The 18,079-nt window shown below is 38.1% G+C and overlaps 1 protein-coding gene across 9 annotated transcripts in view; it reads right to left on the reverse strand.

Annotated features, from left to right (window-relative positions):
- Positions 1–18,079, reverse strand: part of LOC129724776 (uncharacterized) — a 366,266-nt gene that overhangs the window by 82,043 nt on the left and 266,144 nt on the right. For all 9 annotated transcript variants that reach the window (XM_055679932.1, XM_055679927.1, XM_055679928.1 and 6 more), the window contains one exon: positions 3,288–4,005. In XM_055679932.1, the coding sequence (XP_055535907.1) occupies positions 3,288–3,398 (111 nt within the window). In that variant the 5' untranslated portion in view covers positions 3,399–4,005. The remainder of the gene's footprint in view (positions 1–3,287; positions 4,006–18,079) is intronic.

Below are 18,079 nucleotides of genomic sequence, written 5' to 3' on the forward strand. Positions count from 1 at the left end.
TCCTGGTTCTCTACTAAAGATAGTTTTGGCGGCTCTCTCGTCAGGCATTCTAGTAACATGTCCAGCCCACTGAAACCTGCTCAACTGTATAACCTTCACTATATCAGCATGTTTGTATACCTGGTACAACTCGTGATTAATGCATCTGCGCCACACTCAAAACTCCGAGCACTCGTCGATCAGCTTCCTTCAGCGTCCATGCTTCATGTTCGTAAAGGGCCACCGGGAGTATCAGCGTCCGTTTTGTGCGATTTTGCAAACTACGGGACCTTAGCTGGTTACGTAGTCCGGAGATACACTACCCGCCATAAGTTTGGAATCGCTTCACTCAGAGTCTATGTTTATAAAATATAGGTGCGCCAAGTTGAAATCAAAGGAACCGATTTAACGTCAAACAAGGGTACCAATCGAGCAATGTAAATAAACGAAGTGATAATGTCAGAAGTGGATGAAAAGTGTTGTAATTGATCGGAATGTAGAATATAAGTTTTTCCAAATTTTCAACTACATATATGTAATCCAGCATAAACCTGTAACTGTTTCAGTGATATTTAACAAAGCATCACCGGTGGAATCTTTGAAAACTGTATAACTTGTACTGTATACATGGTGCAAAACAGTAATGTATATTTCTTGGAAACAAACGGTAGGAAAACTGTGTTGCCGGAACGATAGATTTTCTCTTTGCGCGACTTTATATAAACATAGACTTTGGCTTCACTGAGTATTGTAACATCCAGTTTGAATATTGTAGCACCCCCCGAAAAGTTTAGCCATCACGTTTAGGTTCGAGTCTCGTCTCGGGAGAGACTGTTAGTGTCAGTAGGATCGTAGCGCTCGCCCCACAATTGTCCTGCACACTAAACGGTCGGCTGCGAAGTCTGTGTATAAATAAACAGAAGGTCAAGTTCCGAATCGGAATGTAGCACCAAGGCTTTGCTTTCTTACCCGAGAACATTTCAATCGCAAAAATAGTCGAAAAATCTCATTCTCATCTCGTCTCATTTTTTCCACAGATTCAGTAGTTAACACTTATTTTGAAAAGGTGAAAAGTAATTATAAAAAACTTCCATCACCCTGGATGGCAACGACTGGCAGGGCACATCGTATTTTACTTTGCCCACGAAGGAAGTGAACACCGAGGTAAAGTTCATTCCACACACCAAGTTCCCTTAAGAAGGTGCGGTTGTCGTGGCTGAAAATCAGCGAGGAGAAAATGTCAAAGTCGCTCTTCTTTCGCACCGGACTGACTGTATATGGGGAAATTTATAATATAATGTGCATGCTTTTTGCGTCGTTCATTAAGAAATACAATAAAGTCGAAGACGCGATGTTCTGGCCGAATCTGGCGTCGGCCCACTACTCGAAGCGATGGTTGGAGGAGATGGAGTGGCAGAATATCGATGTGGCACCCAAGTCGGCGGACCCGCCTAACGTCCCCCAGCTGCGTCTCATCGAGAATCTCTAGACAAAGCTGAAGCGTAAGATCTACTCCAACAAGTTTGTCGCGAAAACTGAGGAGAAATTGGTAAATAAAACGAAGAAAGAACTCAAAAACATACCTACACTCATGGTGAATGTACCGGAAGGTCGCTCACGGGGCGTAGAATTTATTTGCAAGTAGACGTCGTACACAAATTACATAACGGTAAAATTTTAGATTTTAAACCCCCTCCCCCTATGTACCAATAAGTAACGTTCGATATGACTCCCCTCCATAAAATTGCGTACCACTGAACAACCCGACCCCCTCCAAATTTTTAATTTGAGCAAGCATTACAGTTACGTAATTGTCTCCACTAGGATTGGTGCTGAAGTGAAGATTGATGGGGAACGATTTGAAGTTGACATATTTGTTTATATTAGTACGCTTGTGACATGTGACAACGATATGAGCCGCGAAGAGAAACGGCGAGTTGCAGGAAACGAAACGAATATGATGCAATCGTCGTTTATTCATCACTTGTGCACTTCACGAAGTGTACAGGCCGCGACTAAACTTGAATCCTCTCAACCCATAATGAAATTATGATATGGTGCATAGGTTTCTGGAAGAAAACAAACACATGACTAGACTACATCAGCTCTAAGAAGCGATTCGATCGTTGCGTTTGTCTCTCCATAGGCCGGTAGTTAGGAAAAGAAAGGATAGCAACAGGAGAATATCATGTCGCCTGAACAGCAGCAGAGGTTGGGTGCGGTAAGAGGGAATGTGTGGGGGAAGGGACTACTTCGGCAGCGGTTGAGTTTAAGCGAGAGTAGGAGGGCATACACTGTCATTTTCTTCCTTTTTCTGACAAAAAATCATATTCATGAGTCAAATGAATAAGGATATAACAAGTTCTGATCCCTCTGTGTAACAGAGACGAATAACTTCATATACCGAGTTGTGCACATTGAGAACCACGTGTTGTGGTGTACACTAATGAATAGAAATATATCGTAAAGAGAAAAGCAAAGAGAGTGCACCAGCACCGATACTTTGTTTTTCGCATACTGACGACGATTTCAACGCATGTTAGGCTTGTTTTATGTCTATTCATTAATCGCTAGAGGTGATTTTTTTCCTTTGCTGGTTGCAGCTGCGAACAGGGCTTTCTACGGACTACGTAACCCGCTAAAGTCCCATAGTTTGTAAACTCGCACAAAACTAACGCTGTATAGGACGCTGATCCTCCCGGTGGCCCCTACAGATGAAAAGCATGAACGCTGAAGTAAGCTGCTCGACGAATGCTCGGAGTTTTTAGCGTAAAGTTCTGCAATCAATACTTTGCGGTAAATCTCAAAATGGAGTGTGGCGCAGATGCATGAATTATGAGTTGTACCAGGTATACAAACATGTAGCCAGAATGCCTGCCGAGAGAGCCGCCTATCTTCAGCAGAAAACTAGGAAGAGGCTGTCGATTCCGTGATCGGCCCCGTGGATGTGGATGTGCACCGTGAAGGAAGATGCACGATCTGCTGGTTCACAAAGGAAACGGCTGCCCAAGACAGAAGAAGCAGGACATCTCTCATTCGTTCGACCCTAAACCGGTGAACGATCCGTCGGCCAACAAAAGTTGAGAATGTATTACAGCTTTGAATTGAAATTAGTCATTTCCAATACTGTATTGTGGTGGTAATGTACTATCTGTTATTCACAAAAAAAAATCATTCCATATAGTATATAGTTCAAACATCCGTGCTGAAAGACTATATCGCTTTTTTTGAAATGGAATTGTGCCCTTCAAGTCTCACTATTATACAGATTAAGCATACGAATGTTTAGAAAAAAAAGTATTCCATACCTGAACTTCGTCCTCCTTCTCGCTGGCAAACTGGAAGTCCTGACCGAAGGTAATACTGAGAGTGCATAGTAAAAGTGCGATACAAAACGTTTCCTGATGGCGTAAATTCATCGTTGCTGGTTATTATTGGCTTCCGTTTACAACCTGATGTTAATCACGTACACAAATATGGTAGTGTGGCTAAATTGCTCACATGAAGGGTATCCCCCGGGTATGCTATAAAACTTGCTAGATGCCAAAATTTTGACACGAGGAATGAAAAATCGTATCACACCGTAAACCCGCACTAAACACACCGCCGCAAATGTGATTGCTAATTCGAAACCGACCTATGAAATTCCCTTTTACACTGCCACTAACATCTGCGGCACGGTTGAGGATTTCATTTTCTTACTGATGGAAGTTTTCGTTGCACTACACACGTGTTGACGGAAGGGATTCCTGCAGCTGTCACTAGCTGCTCTACTTTGATTAGATAATGTCCAAGATATGCTCAACCCGGCCCAGAAGCGCGTTGAGTTACTGTAAGCTCGTGACGTCGTGGTGATGACTCTTTGGTAGCTACAGCGAAGGCGAAGCGGAATGAAATCTTTCAAGTTATCACTTGATGCTGCATGTCACAGAGACTCCGACTGATTATGGAGTAATCCGCCGAGAGTCGAGGACCGCGTGTCCGTTGTTTCTTAGCTGACCGTCATGGTGATGGTGTTGGTGATTTCTGTGAAAAACAAGAAGAAAACGAACGCTAGTTTAGTAAATTGAAACGAAGAAAAAAAAACATCTAGATGTGTGAATGGTTTGCGTTGGAGGAAGGGTTCGTCATAAACGGTTTTAATACAGCAGAAAGTCTAAAAGGGTCACCAAAGGAGACATCGCATCATACAAGCGTTTGGAGCTCTTTTGATACAATCTAGTAGAACGCAATAAGTAGGTATAACTCAGTGACCGACTTGTTCTATTGCACGATGATGTGGCTCACCCGAACGAGACGTTGGTGACCAAGATCAAGGAAGTTTGGTTGAGGCTAATTGGAAACATAAAAGCCATGTAACGTGCGTTTTGACCTTGTGTAACCTCACCTTTATAAGTACACACACACAGGCAAGGAGTCTGTTTCTATTATGCGCTAATGTGAATGCAAGTTTTAACATCGGTTGTTTTCATTGTTTTAGTTAAAACATGGTAATATATCAGGAGTTTATATTTATTCTATTGTTTTAGATATTTTGTTATTTAATAAATATTTCGTTTGTTGAAATACAGTCTGATGGGAAGAATACCAAAATTAGTATTTAATCATGTTTTGTGTGAAAATAAACGAGGGATGAGTTATTTTTAAATCTACATTGAGACTAGATTCATCACCCATCATCTGAAACCAATTGATCAGTTCCAAGTGAAATTGGTCTGAAAATGTTGAATTTAAAACAAAATTCATTGTTTGGCTGAAACTAAAATTAAAAATAAGTACTTTTTTTCAAATCCTAAATTAATTCCTGTAACAAACACAGTTCATAGTTTTCTAAATGATGCTTTCGTTTAAAAAGTAAACCAAAATGATCAAGTACTTGAGGGACATTCTAGCAATTTCAAATTTTAAAAATTTTCGTGTTTCGTCTACCCGATCAGAAGAGCATAGCTAAAAAATTACAAAATTCTATCAGCGGGAGATACAAATAACATATTTTGATACGATTTTGTATTTTCCCATTTGCTTTTGATAACAAAATTGAATCTGAATGAGTTATAATGACAAATCCTGCATATAGTTGTTCTGAAACAAGTTTAACTTTTTTCTTTATCAAAAGCTGTTGATTCTAACAATGGTTGTTATTATACTGTTCTATAAGCTATCTAATTTTGTTAGAAAGCTGATCCGTTCGTAACAAAGTTTGATATGGATTTGATACCGTGGTCCCCGTGGTTCTGTGGTTAGCGATGTCGGTCGGCTAGCTCTCCCACACGGTTGTGATATCGAGTTCGATTCCCGATCAGGTCGAGGATCTTTTCGAGCTGGAAATTTTCTCGACTCAGCACTGGGGCACGGTGTATCGTTGTACTTATCCTACACCATGCAAAATGTGCCGAAAACAATATCGATAACGAATTCTCTCAACTAATCTAGTTGATCGAGACCGCATTAGCCCCCCAGGCTAGCGTGCGATATTGTTATTGTTATGGATTTGATACTAGTAGAATCATTTTTGTTATAATTTCTGTTATTTTAACACCTAACGGGATCAAATTGAGAACACAACCTGAAAGGTTTTTCTCATAACAAACTAACAGCTTCTGTTAAATTTTTGTTTTGTCTTTCTGATCGGGTACTGATAAGAAAATCACAACCCAAGCTGAGTGGTTTAAATCTTAGCGCAGCACAGTAAACAGACGAACACTGATTGCAGTACTGATAAACTATCAGCACATACACTTGCCTTTTCGATGAACAAACGATTCAATCTACGGTAGGATTTAACCTCAATCAATGTAAATAAATTTATCGTGTTTGAAGTACGGCTACTTTCACCTTACTCAGACAAAAAAAAAACCCGAGCAGTGGAGTGGCTTTCTTTTAGGATAAGCAGAAAGTTCCATTATGACGGAGTGTTTGTTGTGAAACTTTACTTTTCGAGCATCTTAAAAAGGAAAGAAATGCAAAAACAAAATCCACTTAACCGTAGGACTTCCTCCATTAGCACCAGGATATACCAGGGTCTACTGGAGTTGTTGGAATAAAATATTATTTTGGTGATGGTAAGTTGAAACATAAAATAGTAATCAGCACTTTTCATCAACAATATTGTATCAGTGTTCAGATGAGAATCGTAATGAATTAAAATTTTTTCCCCCAGAAACGGCAATCCGCTTCGGAAATTTAGGTTTCGACCTTAAACGTAGTACAACTAGCTTTAGCAGCATGCGTATAGTATTCCAGGTTAAAAAAAGATGCCAATAATCATTGAGTTGAAGACCACTGAGTCAACTAATCAGGACATAGTCACGATCCTCTGCTCGCATGATTTCATTGACTTGAAGCGCATATTTGCTAATAACAAATCACCGGTAAACCAATCATTCGTTGTATATGTTAAATTTGTTCATATTCATCCAAAGCAGGATGCGAAGAAAAACCGCAGCTGATGATTCATTGGCCAGATTTATATTTGAAATTATTTCACCATCGTTCATTTCCAGGAATAAGCCGACAAAACCAACATCCAACCACCACCCACCCACCACCGAGCTAGTAGTGCGACCAAGTAAGTAGATAAACAATTTGCTCACCAACCGAAACCGATCCTTGTCGGTGCGCCGTCAAGCGAGCCATCATTACTGTTTGTGACTCGTCTTTTCTGAAAGTCAAAAGTCCGTCCCGTTAGTAAATGAAACGGAAAAAAAGTAAATATTGTCTTGTTTGTTTACTGCAACGCGACAGCTATTGTTCATTAACTAAAGCTGGTTTGCCGGAAGGTTGACTGTGCATCATCATCGTCGTCATCGTTGTCTAGTTAGTGCCCAGTCACGTTTTGGAGAATGTCTGATAAGGCCAATATGGATAAAAGTGGCGCTGGAAGCGACGCTCAGGAAGCTATGACTACTAACTAGTGGAGGATGTTTGAGCAAGAACCCTTGCTCAATGTTTGAGCGCGTTTTATGAGAAACTACGCGGTTGGTTTGATTTGCTATCGATGATAAGATAAATTGTAGGATTAAAATATGGGGATTTTTTGTTCTTCGCTGACAATTTTATTCTAACAATTCTTTCACAGAAAAAAATTGTTTTAATCATCGTTTTTGTTTTTATCAAAAGCGTCACGGAGCACTTGCAAAAACTTCAACAAGTACGATCTGGAAATTCGTGCTTCAAAATATCCTTGTTTTTCAAGGGAGCAATAAAACTGTTAACCGATTTAAAAATTTTCTAAGTAATTTCTATAGGGGCCGTCGAGTCTTGTCGACGCTTGTTCACGGAAGGGGAAGTGAGTAATGATAATGTCCACTTGGACACAACATTTTTTTAAGAGACGGAAAACTTATTATTATTATATGTATTCTACAAATATTCTTTTTTAGAGTCATTGTTAGTTCTATTTACCCAGTGCCCTTCAGGCATACATTAGTTAGTTATATTTTGGATAAATTTGGAATCATTTCTTTTGTGGCCTCTTCGTTTTTTTGGGAAAGGTTCTTCGTATATGCCGAGCAAATGTTGAGAATCCTACAAGAATTTCAGGTAAAATAAGATATACATAAGATATATACCCTCCATAAGTTTGGAATCGCTACACTGAGTATTGCAACACCCAGTTCGAATATTGCAGCACCCGCAAAAAAGTTCAGCATCACCAGGCAGACTTCTCGTGCCTTCGTTCTAAAAAGATGCTGTCTTCGGTAAACTTGTTGTTTGTTTGCTCGATTTTTCCAATACCAGCGCTAGTGTGCAAGCAATATACTGATAAACATACAGTGGCCAGCTCATTCCTCAGGCTTGAATCCAATCGAATTGCTTTGGGATGAACTGGATCGTCAAGTGAAGAAGATGCGACTTCAAAATCTCAACCATTTGTGGTTGTGCTTCAGACATGGAAAAAATCGCAGAAGAAATGTCCAAGATCTGCGGAGCAGCAGTTAAACAATTGGAGGGATTTAAGGAATCGAAGATTCAACTATAGATTATGTTAACTTGTCATCATTTTGACTTCTTATCATCATTTTGTTATCAAAGAAAATTGAAAAAAAAAGTGGTGAATAAATCGTTAAAAAGAAATAAAAAACTAAATAAATTAAATTTCATAGATTCTTTTGAAAAAAGTTGCTGCATACTGTAACTATAGTAGCACATTAACGTCACGTAACGGTTATATTTCTAACCAAACTGTCCATAAACCCTTCAATATTCTGAACAAATTTGCTGAAGACACACACAGAGCCTTCTAAACAACTTTCCTGTAGGCCGCAGATGTCTAAGTGGTTGAATTCACGAGATGAATCTAGTTCAAAATAATCAAAACAATATGCACAATAGCGCCACGTTGCGGCTAAATTCTAAACTCAATTATGTACCACAACCAGCAGCCTTTGTCTTTCTAAACAACTGCTGAAATCCTGAATTTTTTTTGAGTCGTTCATTCACGAGATAAATTATGTTCAAAATACTTCAAGCTATATGCACACTAGCGAAGCGTAGTGGCCTGAATTTCGAAATAAACTATGCACCAAATAAGAGTTCTTGACCTCCTGAATTACTTTGATGAAGATAACAATTTTTACATAAACCTACCCACTTTAGGTGATGCTAAACTATTCAGAATGCTGCAATTATCCCACTGGGTGTTGCAATACTCAATGATATGATTCCAAACTTTAGGCGGGTAGTGGTTTTACTTATTTTTTGTGCTTTTTAGTCGTTCTAGGCTAATTTGAAATCGTTTTTCACAAACTTTGTTTCAACTATTTTAGGCACTTTTAGCTAAGCTGTGAGCTAAATTTGGAATCTGTGGTTTTATCCATCTATGGAGCAGCTTTCAGCTGAATTTGGAAATGATTTTTGCTTCACACTTTTGTTTCATTTAAAGTGGTCTTCAGAAGAAACATTAGGCTGAATCTGAATTAATTGTCTTGCTTTATCGTTTCTAACGTCTCGGCCGAAATACATAATTAACTTCAGCCAAATGCAGAATCATTCTATTTATTTTTTTATCTGGATTACAGGAGCGTTTTCAAGCATTTTTAGTTAATTTGGAATACCTAGGTTGCTTTACCCATTTTAAGAGGATTTTTATATATTTCATACGAATCTCCGTTTTCTCCGTATTATTTTGTGTTTTAGAAGCATTTTCCAGCTTTTTTCCAGCTTCAAGATGCGTTTTCCACTATTTTAAGCTTAATTTGGAATTAATTTTTTTTATTCTTTCAAGCCTTTATAGTGTTTTTAGATGTTTCAAGCAACATTCACGAGAGTTTTCATGCTTTTCAAATTGAATATAGTTTTTTCTTGAATTTTATTTTTTTCCTGGTTTAAGCTATTGCTGATTTGAGATCAATTTTTTAGCTGTTTTTCTGGTTTTAGAGCCGTTTTTATGATCTTTAAACGGTTTTATTTTCAATTTGGAATTAGTTTCTGGCGTGATCTTTTCACTGTTTCATGTAGATAATATCAAAATTGTCAGATGAATCGACCAAAATACAAATACAAATACAAATCCTACTATCAATGTCGTCAATTACAATTCCCTGGGAGAAACCGCCAAGATCTTTCTGACCAGTTTGATTACAAGAAGGTACCTATTTTTTCAAGAGGAGGAGTTTTATCGAAACCTCGTCCCTACTGCCAGTATCGCACTGCAATTACAATTTCCTGAACTCAACAATTGGAATAATTCAATATGTATAAATATTTCGACGGTAACGGTAAGGATTGACTTCTCTCGAGTTTTCTAATATTTTACGAAATTGTAATCAACACAAAATAAAATAAAAGGAAAAAAATCATTATTGTAAAATGTGTTTTTAAACTTTAAGAAAGTTAGTCAAAAATATTTTTTATTTATTCACGTTACTTTTTAACGACTGTTAGTTTACTCAGAGGAATTTCTTTCGGGCAGACTTTAAAATGTCAAAACAAAACGATATTTTTCTCTAACGCCGACGATTCGAATAATTTATATTCTTTATCAAGGCGAACAAACAACAACAAAATTTTGGATTTCGTTACACAAATTATGCACATATAATATCATAACCGAGAGGACAATTTTCCTTTAAAGTGGCTCTGCGGCTAGAACATTAACTGTCAATACAATAACAATCAACGTAACAAAGCATTCGAAAATACAATAAATTAGTAAAACCTAAATACAACTTTACATTATTACAGTATAGAATTATAAAGTGTCTAGTAAAATATTTCATACTGCACCTTTTCTTTTGCAAACTAGTGAAAAAATAAATCAAAACACAATTGGAAAAGCCGCGGCTAACCAATCAAAAACTCGCTTTTTGTTTGCGATGTTTGTTTTAGATTTATGTTGCAAGTGGACCCGCCTTTTTTTCAAGTTATGTCTCATTTCATCATATCATTTTATTTCGTATGTAATACGAACGTACCAAACATGAATCTTATTTTATGTTGGCACACAGTGGAACAGGACCGATGCACTGTGGTCCAGAATTTTTTTTTTTCAGATTCATGTTGTAAGTGGCCCCGCCTTTTTTTCAAGTTATGTCTCATTTCATCATATCATTTTATTTCGTATGTAATACGAACGAACCAAACATGAATCTTATTTTATGTTGGCACACAGTGGAACTGGACCGATGCACTGTGGTCCAGAAATGAAAAAAAGTGGTTAAAAGACATCTTCTCGTGAACGTTTCATTTAAGGGCATTGGTGTCTTCGGGAAAGTTTCAGAATAAAAAAGATCCTCCTTTTGACAACAACAGATCCATGTGAATCTTCATATAAGTGTGATAGGAAACTATTTTCTCGGAAAATCAATATTTTTGACCCCCGTCTTTGGCAAAGTTTTCCCAAATAACACAACAAAAAACTTTACTGAAGTGACGACACTAGGTACCAACTTTACAATTCTACTGAGCTATCCGATTATGTTCAATTATGTTTCAATATAACCACACACGGCAGTTAAAAATTCTTACAGAAATTTACAGAAGCAAAAACGGCAAAAACCGTTTTTCTATCATAATTGAATATAATCAGATAGCTAAGTAAGATTTATAAGTTGGTACCTAGTGTCTTCAGCAAAGTTGTTTGTTGTGTTAGGCTGAAAAAATTTGCCAAAGACAAAAATATTTTTTTTCGAGAAAATATTTTTTAACTCGCTTGTACTGCCCATAAATGCATAACAGTCCCATGTGCATTTTCATCACTTTCGAGATAAAACTCAGAAACTTCTTTACATTACGTGTGCTCTCGAAAAATGACAAGAAAAAGTAATGTTTATTACTAAAGTGATGAAAAAAATATTAATTTTGGTCATTCCCATGTTACAAATAAACGCAAAACAGGCTCAGAGCTGAAAATAATTAGCATAAAATCATAGTAACTTTCATGAAAAAAACAATTGAAGTATACTTATTGGAACAACAATAACCTTATTGCATATAAAAGTATTCTGCCACATATAGTTACATCGGATGAATGCATGTTTTAAAATTTTGTTTTTTGTTTGAATCAATAGGAAGAAAAAAAATGCAGTGGTTTACCTGTATCTACTGCGTTTTACTCCATTCAACGTTTTTGTCAGTGTGACTCTTATGCGTTTATGGGCAGTGTAGGGGATTCATCACAGATCTGTTATTGCCAAAAGAAAGGTCTTTTTTACTCTAAAACTTTTCGGATAACAGCATGGCTCTAAAATGTAACGTTCGCAAGAAAATGACTTTTGACCAGCATTTTTTCATTTTTGGACCACTGTGCGATGGAGCTCTCAGCCACGCAACAAACAACACGTTGTATAGTGTTGCAGTTCGGAAGTAGGAAAATCGAATTCCTCTCTTGTCGAATGGAACCTTCAGCAACGCAACAGTTTATCACGCTGTTGCGTGTTGCATATTGCAGCTGTGCGGTTAGGTGATAGCAAAAATCTTTTCGTGCTGACGTTGACTGATGGCAGATATTAAAATTGGGTTAGAAATGCTACTGTGAAGACGAAATAACGATATTCCAACATTTTAAATGAAGTGTGATACATTTTCTAAAACAAATTCAGCATTTTCGGCAGATCTCGCCAAGCATTGGTTTGAAATGGGATTAGTTTTGTATGAACCGCTTTTAATTGACAGTATTATCGAGTTGTGGTGAACTTCAAACTAAAGGTATATTAAGCGGATTTCGACCACAGTTGCAATATGATAAAAATCATTCACTAACGTCTTTCAAATATGTGAAAAAAGCCGATTTGTGCAAATGCAATGCAATAGCACATTTCATTCAGTTATCGTATTACCCCTGTTTAATATTTGCCTTGTCTGGTTTTTGTTTCGGAGGGATTCCAATCATAATACAGCCGAAATTCGTTGGTTAGAACATAACTGCCACCCAACTAGCGAATCGTGTTCGTTAGTTGGATGAACTGACAACTGGGCAAATTTTTCAAAGGGGAGCGCCGATTGTTTGTTTTCTTCCTGCTTTGGAAAATTTCCTAATTTCATTGCGGTAAAACTATGCCAAAGAAAATGAACTTTGCTCATCTGTCTTGCTGCTGTAGTAAATATTTTATGTATTTGGTCTTTTTCATTTTTTACAACAATAAATAATATAATTTTATTTTAGTAATATTTTATTTCACTTTTCGGACCCCTGATAAGCATTTGAATGACGTTGAATTCTGATATTAGAGTGCTTTTTAGTTGGGTGACAGCCCAACTAGCGAACACCCAACTAACGAACCTCCAACTAACGAACATCCAACGAGCGAATCATCACTGTATCATCTTACTTTGCGACATTTATTCTTGACTCTTGTTATAAGTGGCTCCGCCTTTCTTCTAACGTTATGCCATTTCCCCAGTTTCGCAAGACGCGAAGAGATTTTATTCCGTATGAAACATGAATCTACAAATCAACCTCATTTCGTGTCGACAACTGGCCCGATGGAGCTATCAGCCGCGTAACAAAATAACAAAGCCAGTCTATTACACTGTTGGGTGTTGTACATCGCACCTGTGCGGTCTTAGGTTTTGAATCATTGAATCATTAAGTCAGTGCGTTTTTATAAGACCAACAAATGATTTGTCGGTATCTCATCATCCCTATCTCATAACAAGTAATGAATTATCATTATATTCACCATTCAAATAGATTGTTTCAAAAAAACATCAGATACCTATACAAAAGCTGCTAAATAATGCATGAACTAATTAGCAGCTACAGAATAGGAAATGTTTATCGGTACGTATCATAGAGCTCAGCTCCAACCCACCGTTGAAAATCATTAATTTAGCTGCCCGACATTTTACGATAGGTGTTGTGTTCCTATGTTACGGTCTGGCCTAAACTAATAGTTAACCTTCGGATGACTAAAACCAACAAACATTTCACACTATTACCCCAGCTGTTCGTCGTCGGTTTAGCTGGTCAACATTCGTACGGCCATCGGCGAAACTAATTGAAATCAATTAACAACCGGGTGAAACGCGTCTATAATTTGCGCACTGCCCACCACCACTGGGACTGCTAGGCTACTGGAGGCTACAACACACGGGATGCTGCATGGATCGAACGGTCAGCAAAGTCAATGCAGCGAAATAAACTCTGAACGGCTTAAGAAGTGAGAATCCTCTGAACTAAAAGTAGAGCGTCTCCTCGTCTACCCAGGAGGTCTCACACTGTCGCCCCAAGGAAAGGAATGCGTGCCAACAGTTTCGCGGTTTTGTTGAAGTGTAAAAAAATATAAGGGGCAAAAAATAAGCAGAATGTGCAACGCGCATAATTTGCAGCTGTGGCAGAATATTTATACGCTATGCACTGCGTTGTCGAGACTACTGGCCAGGGTACTGGTTTGTTCTGAACCCCAGCAAGATACTCTACTGCAGGCAGTTTAGTTTGGTTATCTGGCGTTTGCAATTTGCAATGTAAATAATTTTGATTTATTAGGATTAACGAAACTTTTAAGCCAACATTACCCTATACTTGAGATTTTTTTTTCTAAAACTAATTGTGCGAGAAAATGAGAACAAACAAAACCGCATGCAGTTAATCATGCCAACATGGCATTCCTATTTTATGTCGTTTCAGGTCAGCACACTGATCTGTTCAGTAAGTATGTTAACTTTCACACAGCGTGTGTATTCATTTGGGTTAATTTTAAGCAAAGACAACCGCTGCGAGCGGTTCAACAATGTCGAGTATGTGTAGCGTAAAGTAGAATGATATCACTGCTGCAGAATTCTGGGAAATATTGTCATTCTCTAAAGGGAAGAGTGACACTTTCGCATCATCATCATTCGCATATGGTAAATGCATCTCCATAAAATATATGTTTTGTCTTTGTACTAAATCTGTTCTCGTGTTGTTGGTGAGAAAATGGCATGATATTAAACTTAATTATATTTGCAGTTGATGATTTTTTGCCTAAGCAAAGTCTTGTTAATTTGTACTGAGTTTAACCCAGGCACTAGAGAGAACTTTTAATAGTGCATCGGCAGCCCGTCAGGAATTAAACCTAACACATGCAAAACTGGAGTCACTCAAAGCTATCATGTTTCATATAAATATGGTACAATCTTCCACTCATATCCACTTTCCCACAGATAATTTAATGGAATTGACATCCACGATAAAATGAAAAAGCAAATAAACTCCAGTGCGGCTACTGACTGACTGCTGCCGGTAGGGACCAGCATAGCGTGAGCACTTTCATTAAATTATAGTGCGTACACGTCAATAATAAATAAGCTGACTCGTGTGCTGCAGCAGCGTTTTAAACAATAACACTTGAATTATTCGTATTTTGATAGAAGTACAGTTTCGGTGAATTTTAGAAAGCTTTCTTTGCAGCAATACCTTGGTGTAAAATTTTAAAAACTACAGCATTTTGCAATGTAAAAAATAACATAAACCATTATACAAGACTAATAACTCTCGTTGTACGCTGTAGGACTATAAGATGTTAAGAGCTTGTTTACGGGCTGTTCTAATACGCGATGCTACTTCACTATGCTGCTTGATGACGAGAGCTTGCACTTTATGCATTTTCCACGTCCGGGGATTGCGATACGGGACGCGATGTTCCGACTGTTGAGGTTGATATGTTTATACACAACAACTAACTGAACGTGAGCCGGTATCGGGTGGAGACCAATGCAGTTTGTTATTTGTTTGCTGTAGCTAGTTTGTACTAGCGTACAATCTGTATGGAAAACGGTCTCCGAGCCGGTCAACGGGCCGACGTAATAAATATTACCGATTGGTGCTTTCCCAAAATTTGTCGTTTTGTTTCAATGGTTGCTCACGATCTATTTGTTCTGGGAGACCAAATAATTAGCCTAATACGAAACTTTCCATTAGTGTAATTCTGATGGTTTATCTCCATTGCATGTACATAATTAAACTAGCCAAAAAGTGGGGAAAACATTAGAGCCTTTGATCCGGAACATCTATTCTAACAAACATAAATTCTCTCATAGCTATCCTATAACAGCACTCTTTCCACACGTAGTCCTACAGTACATCCACTAAAAGGGAATGAATTATCACCCTCCCACCGAAAAAAAATTAATAAAGACATCACTAGCCTTTCTCGCCAGTAACGCTGCTGACTGCTGTCTATGTTTGCCGCCCAGCGCGAAAAGTCAACAAGAGGGGAAACCGAAGGGAAGTTTTACCAGAAAAGGGACCGATTTTTCTCCCGGCATCAGAGATTCGATAGAGGCACGAGAATTGATGCACTCTAGAAGCTATGAAAGGTCAAAGAACCATTCGGGGCGTGTGTTGCCGATGCAGTGCTAGTAATACTTGGCCAATGCTTCGAATGCTTCACGTATCAGCATTCTGGCAGTACGCCATCTGTTGCCATGTGTGGTATTTTAGTGTAGGCGTAAAATAAACCCAGTTATTGGGAATAATTTCAAATGAGCCGTATTAACGATTTAAGTTTAAATGCATTAAAATTAGGCAAGAAAACTTAAATGGACTCTTTTCTATCAGAAAAGAGTTTGAGAAATAGCATTTTTGCTTGAGTTCTGTAATGACAAAAATTGAAGAAATTTTATTTAAATACTTCCAAGAATTCTGCATTACGACAATCAACAACAGGAGGTCAAACTTTCAGTATTTTATCATCAGTGTTCTCAAGAATTTGGTCGAACTTGATACTTCAGTTTTTTTTATCCGACAGTGACTCAATACACTTTCACCTTGATGTACAACGATAAAGCGGAAACAGGAAATTTATCACTCAAGCTGATCCGTTTGCAGCAGAACAGATAAATTCGAATCAAATATCTCTATCACCTGTCAATAAATATGAGCAACGAAGTTTATTCTGTCATTGTATAGCGAAAAAGCTCTCATTTAACTTTTCAACCGACATCCATGGTTTATGGAAAATGACGAAAATTTATTGTCGATAATATGATACAGGCCACTTGTGTCACGGTAAAAATCTACGCACTGAAACCATTGGGAAAATTGCTGTCCTATTTCCGGTGCAACATAAAGCTACTGAGAGCAAATTTGTTGCCATCGAATTGGAAAAAAACATAAAACCAGCGTATTTATTTTCCTCAAGAAAGCGGAAGACACCATCTTGGATCTAAAAATAACCAGGAGTCGGGTTTCGGCCTTGGGAATCATCCCAGTTCTGGTAATATTCCTATTTCTATAATTCCTCTGACGAAAGGACAGCAAGTAAAGCAAAGCCTTGGTGTTACATTCCGATTCGGGACTCGACTTTCTGTTAATTATACACTGACTTCCCAGTCAACTGTCGAGTGTACAAGACAACTGTGGGGCTAGCGATCCTACTGATACTAACAGTCTTTCCCGAGCCGAGACTCGAACGTACGACGACTGGCTTATTAGACCAACATCGTACCTCGAGACAAACTGGAAGCACTTGAAACAAAAGGCAGAGCCTCTTACAAAACGAATCTGAAGAAAATATCTCAAACAGAGCTTATCCAATTGTGTTTTGGTTGATGGTTTAAACGGTACTTAGCCATTTAAGGCTATATTTCAGAAACCGGAAGTCGTAAGCTTGGATTTAAGAAAAATTGAAACGAAAGAGTAGCTGAGAAGTTTGAGAGAGAGAGAAAATAAGAGGAAAAGTTAAAGAGAAAGAGAGAGAGCAAGGAAGAAAGTTAGAGAGAGAGAGTAAGAGAAAAAGTTAGGAAATGAGAGAGAGAGTAAGAGAAAAAGATAGAAAATGAGAGAGATAGTAGGACAAAAAGTTAGTAAGAGAAAGTAAGAGAAAAAGTTAAAAAACGAGAGAGAGATAGAGAGACAGTAAGACAAAAAGTTAGAGAGAGTAAGAGAAAAAGTTGGAGATACTGAGAGAAAAAGAGAGCAAGTGAGAGAAAGAGAGAGAGCAAATGTGAGAAAGAGAGTGTAAGTATGAGAAAGAGAGAGCAAGTTTGTGTGAGAGAGAATGAGATCGTGTGTGTGCGAGTAAATTAGACAAACGTGAATGAGACAAAAACAAAGAGAGAGACATTACCTGCTGATTGCGAGGCTTTATTAATGTTTGGAAAGTTCCAAGAAAAAAAAGTTTATCTATTGTCTTCTACAGGGTGACAAAAAAGTCCGGTCACACAGGAAAATCTCAATATTTCAAAGAATAAGAAGAAAATCTGAATCTGGCTTTCATAGCTTTATTCAGTAACTCATAAAGATACTTCACAGACGATATCTCGGAATTACACCACCTTTCTCTGATCGAACCAGCTTCAGACGTCTCGGAAAGTCGTCGCAAGCGGCGCGCACGTGCTCCATCGGCATCTCGTCCCAGATTTTAGTGAAAACTCGCTTCAATTGCTCCAAATTTGTTATTTTATAGTCGTTCAGCTTCGACATCATGTATCCCCACACGAAATAACCCAGTGGATTCAGATCCGGAGAAGACGGAGGCCATTCATTCTTTGAAATGAAATCGGTCAAGTTTTCCTCACACCACGCCTGAACAACCTTTGCGGTGTGGGATGGGGCGCCATCTTGCTGGAAGCAGTAGTAATCGTCTTCGAACAATAGTTTTTATTCAAAACCGTGCCCAGGTAGTACGCTGCGTTGATTTTGACCCCTTTATCGCTAAAAATAAGAGGCAGTTTACCT

Source organism: Wyeomyia smithii, chromosome 2 (genome assembly GCF_029784165.1).
Source record: "Wyeomyia smithii strain HCP4-BCI-WySm-NY-G18 chromosome 2, ASM2978416v1, whole genome shotgun sequence".
Taxonomy (NCBI): Eukaryota; Metazoa; Arthropoda; class Insecta; order Diptera; family Culicidae; genus Wyeomyia; species Wyeomyia smithii.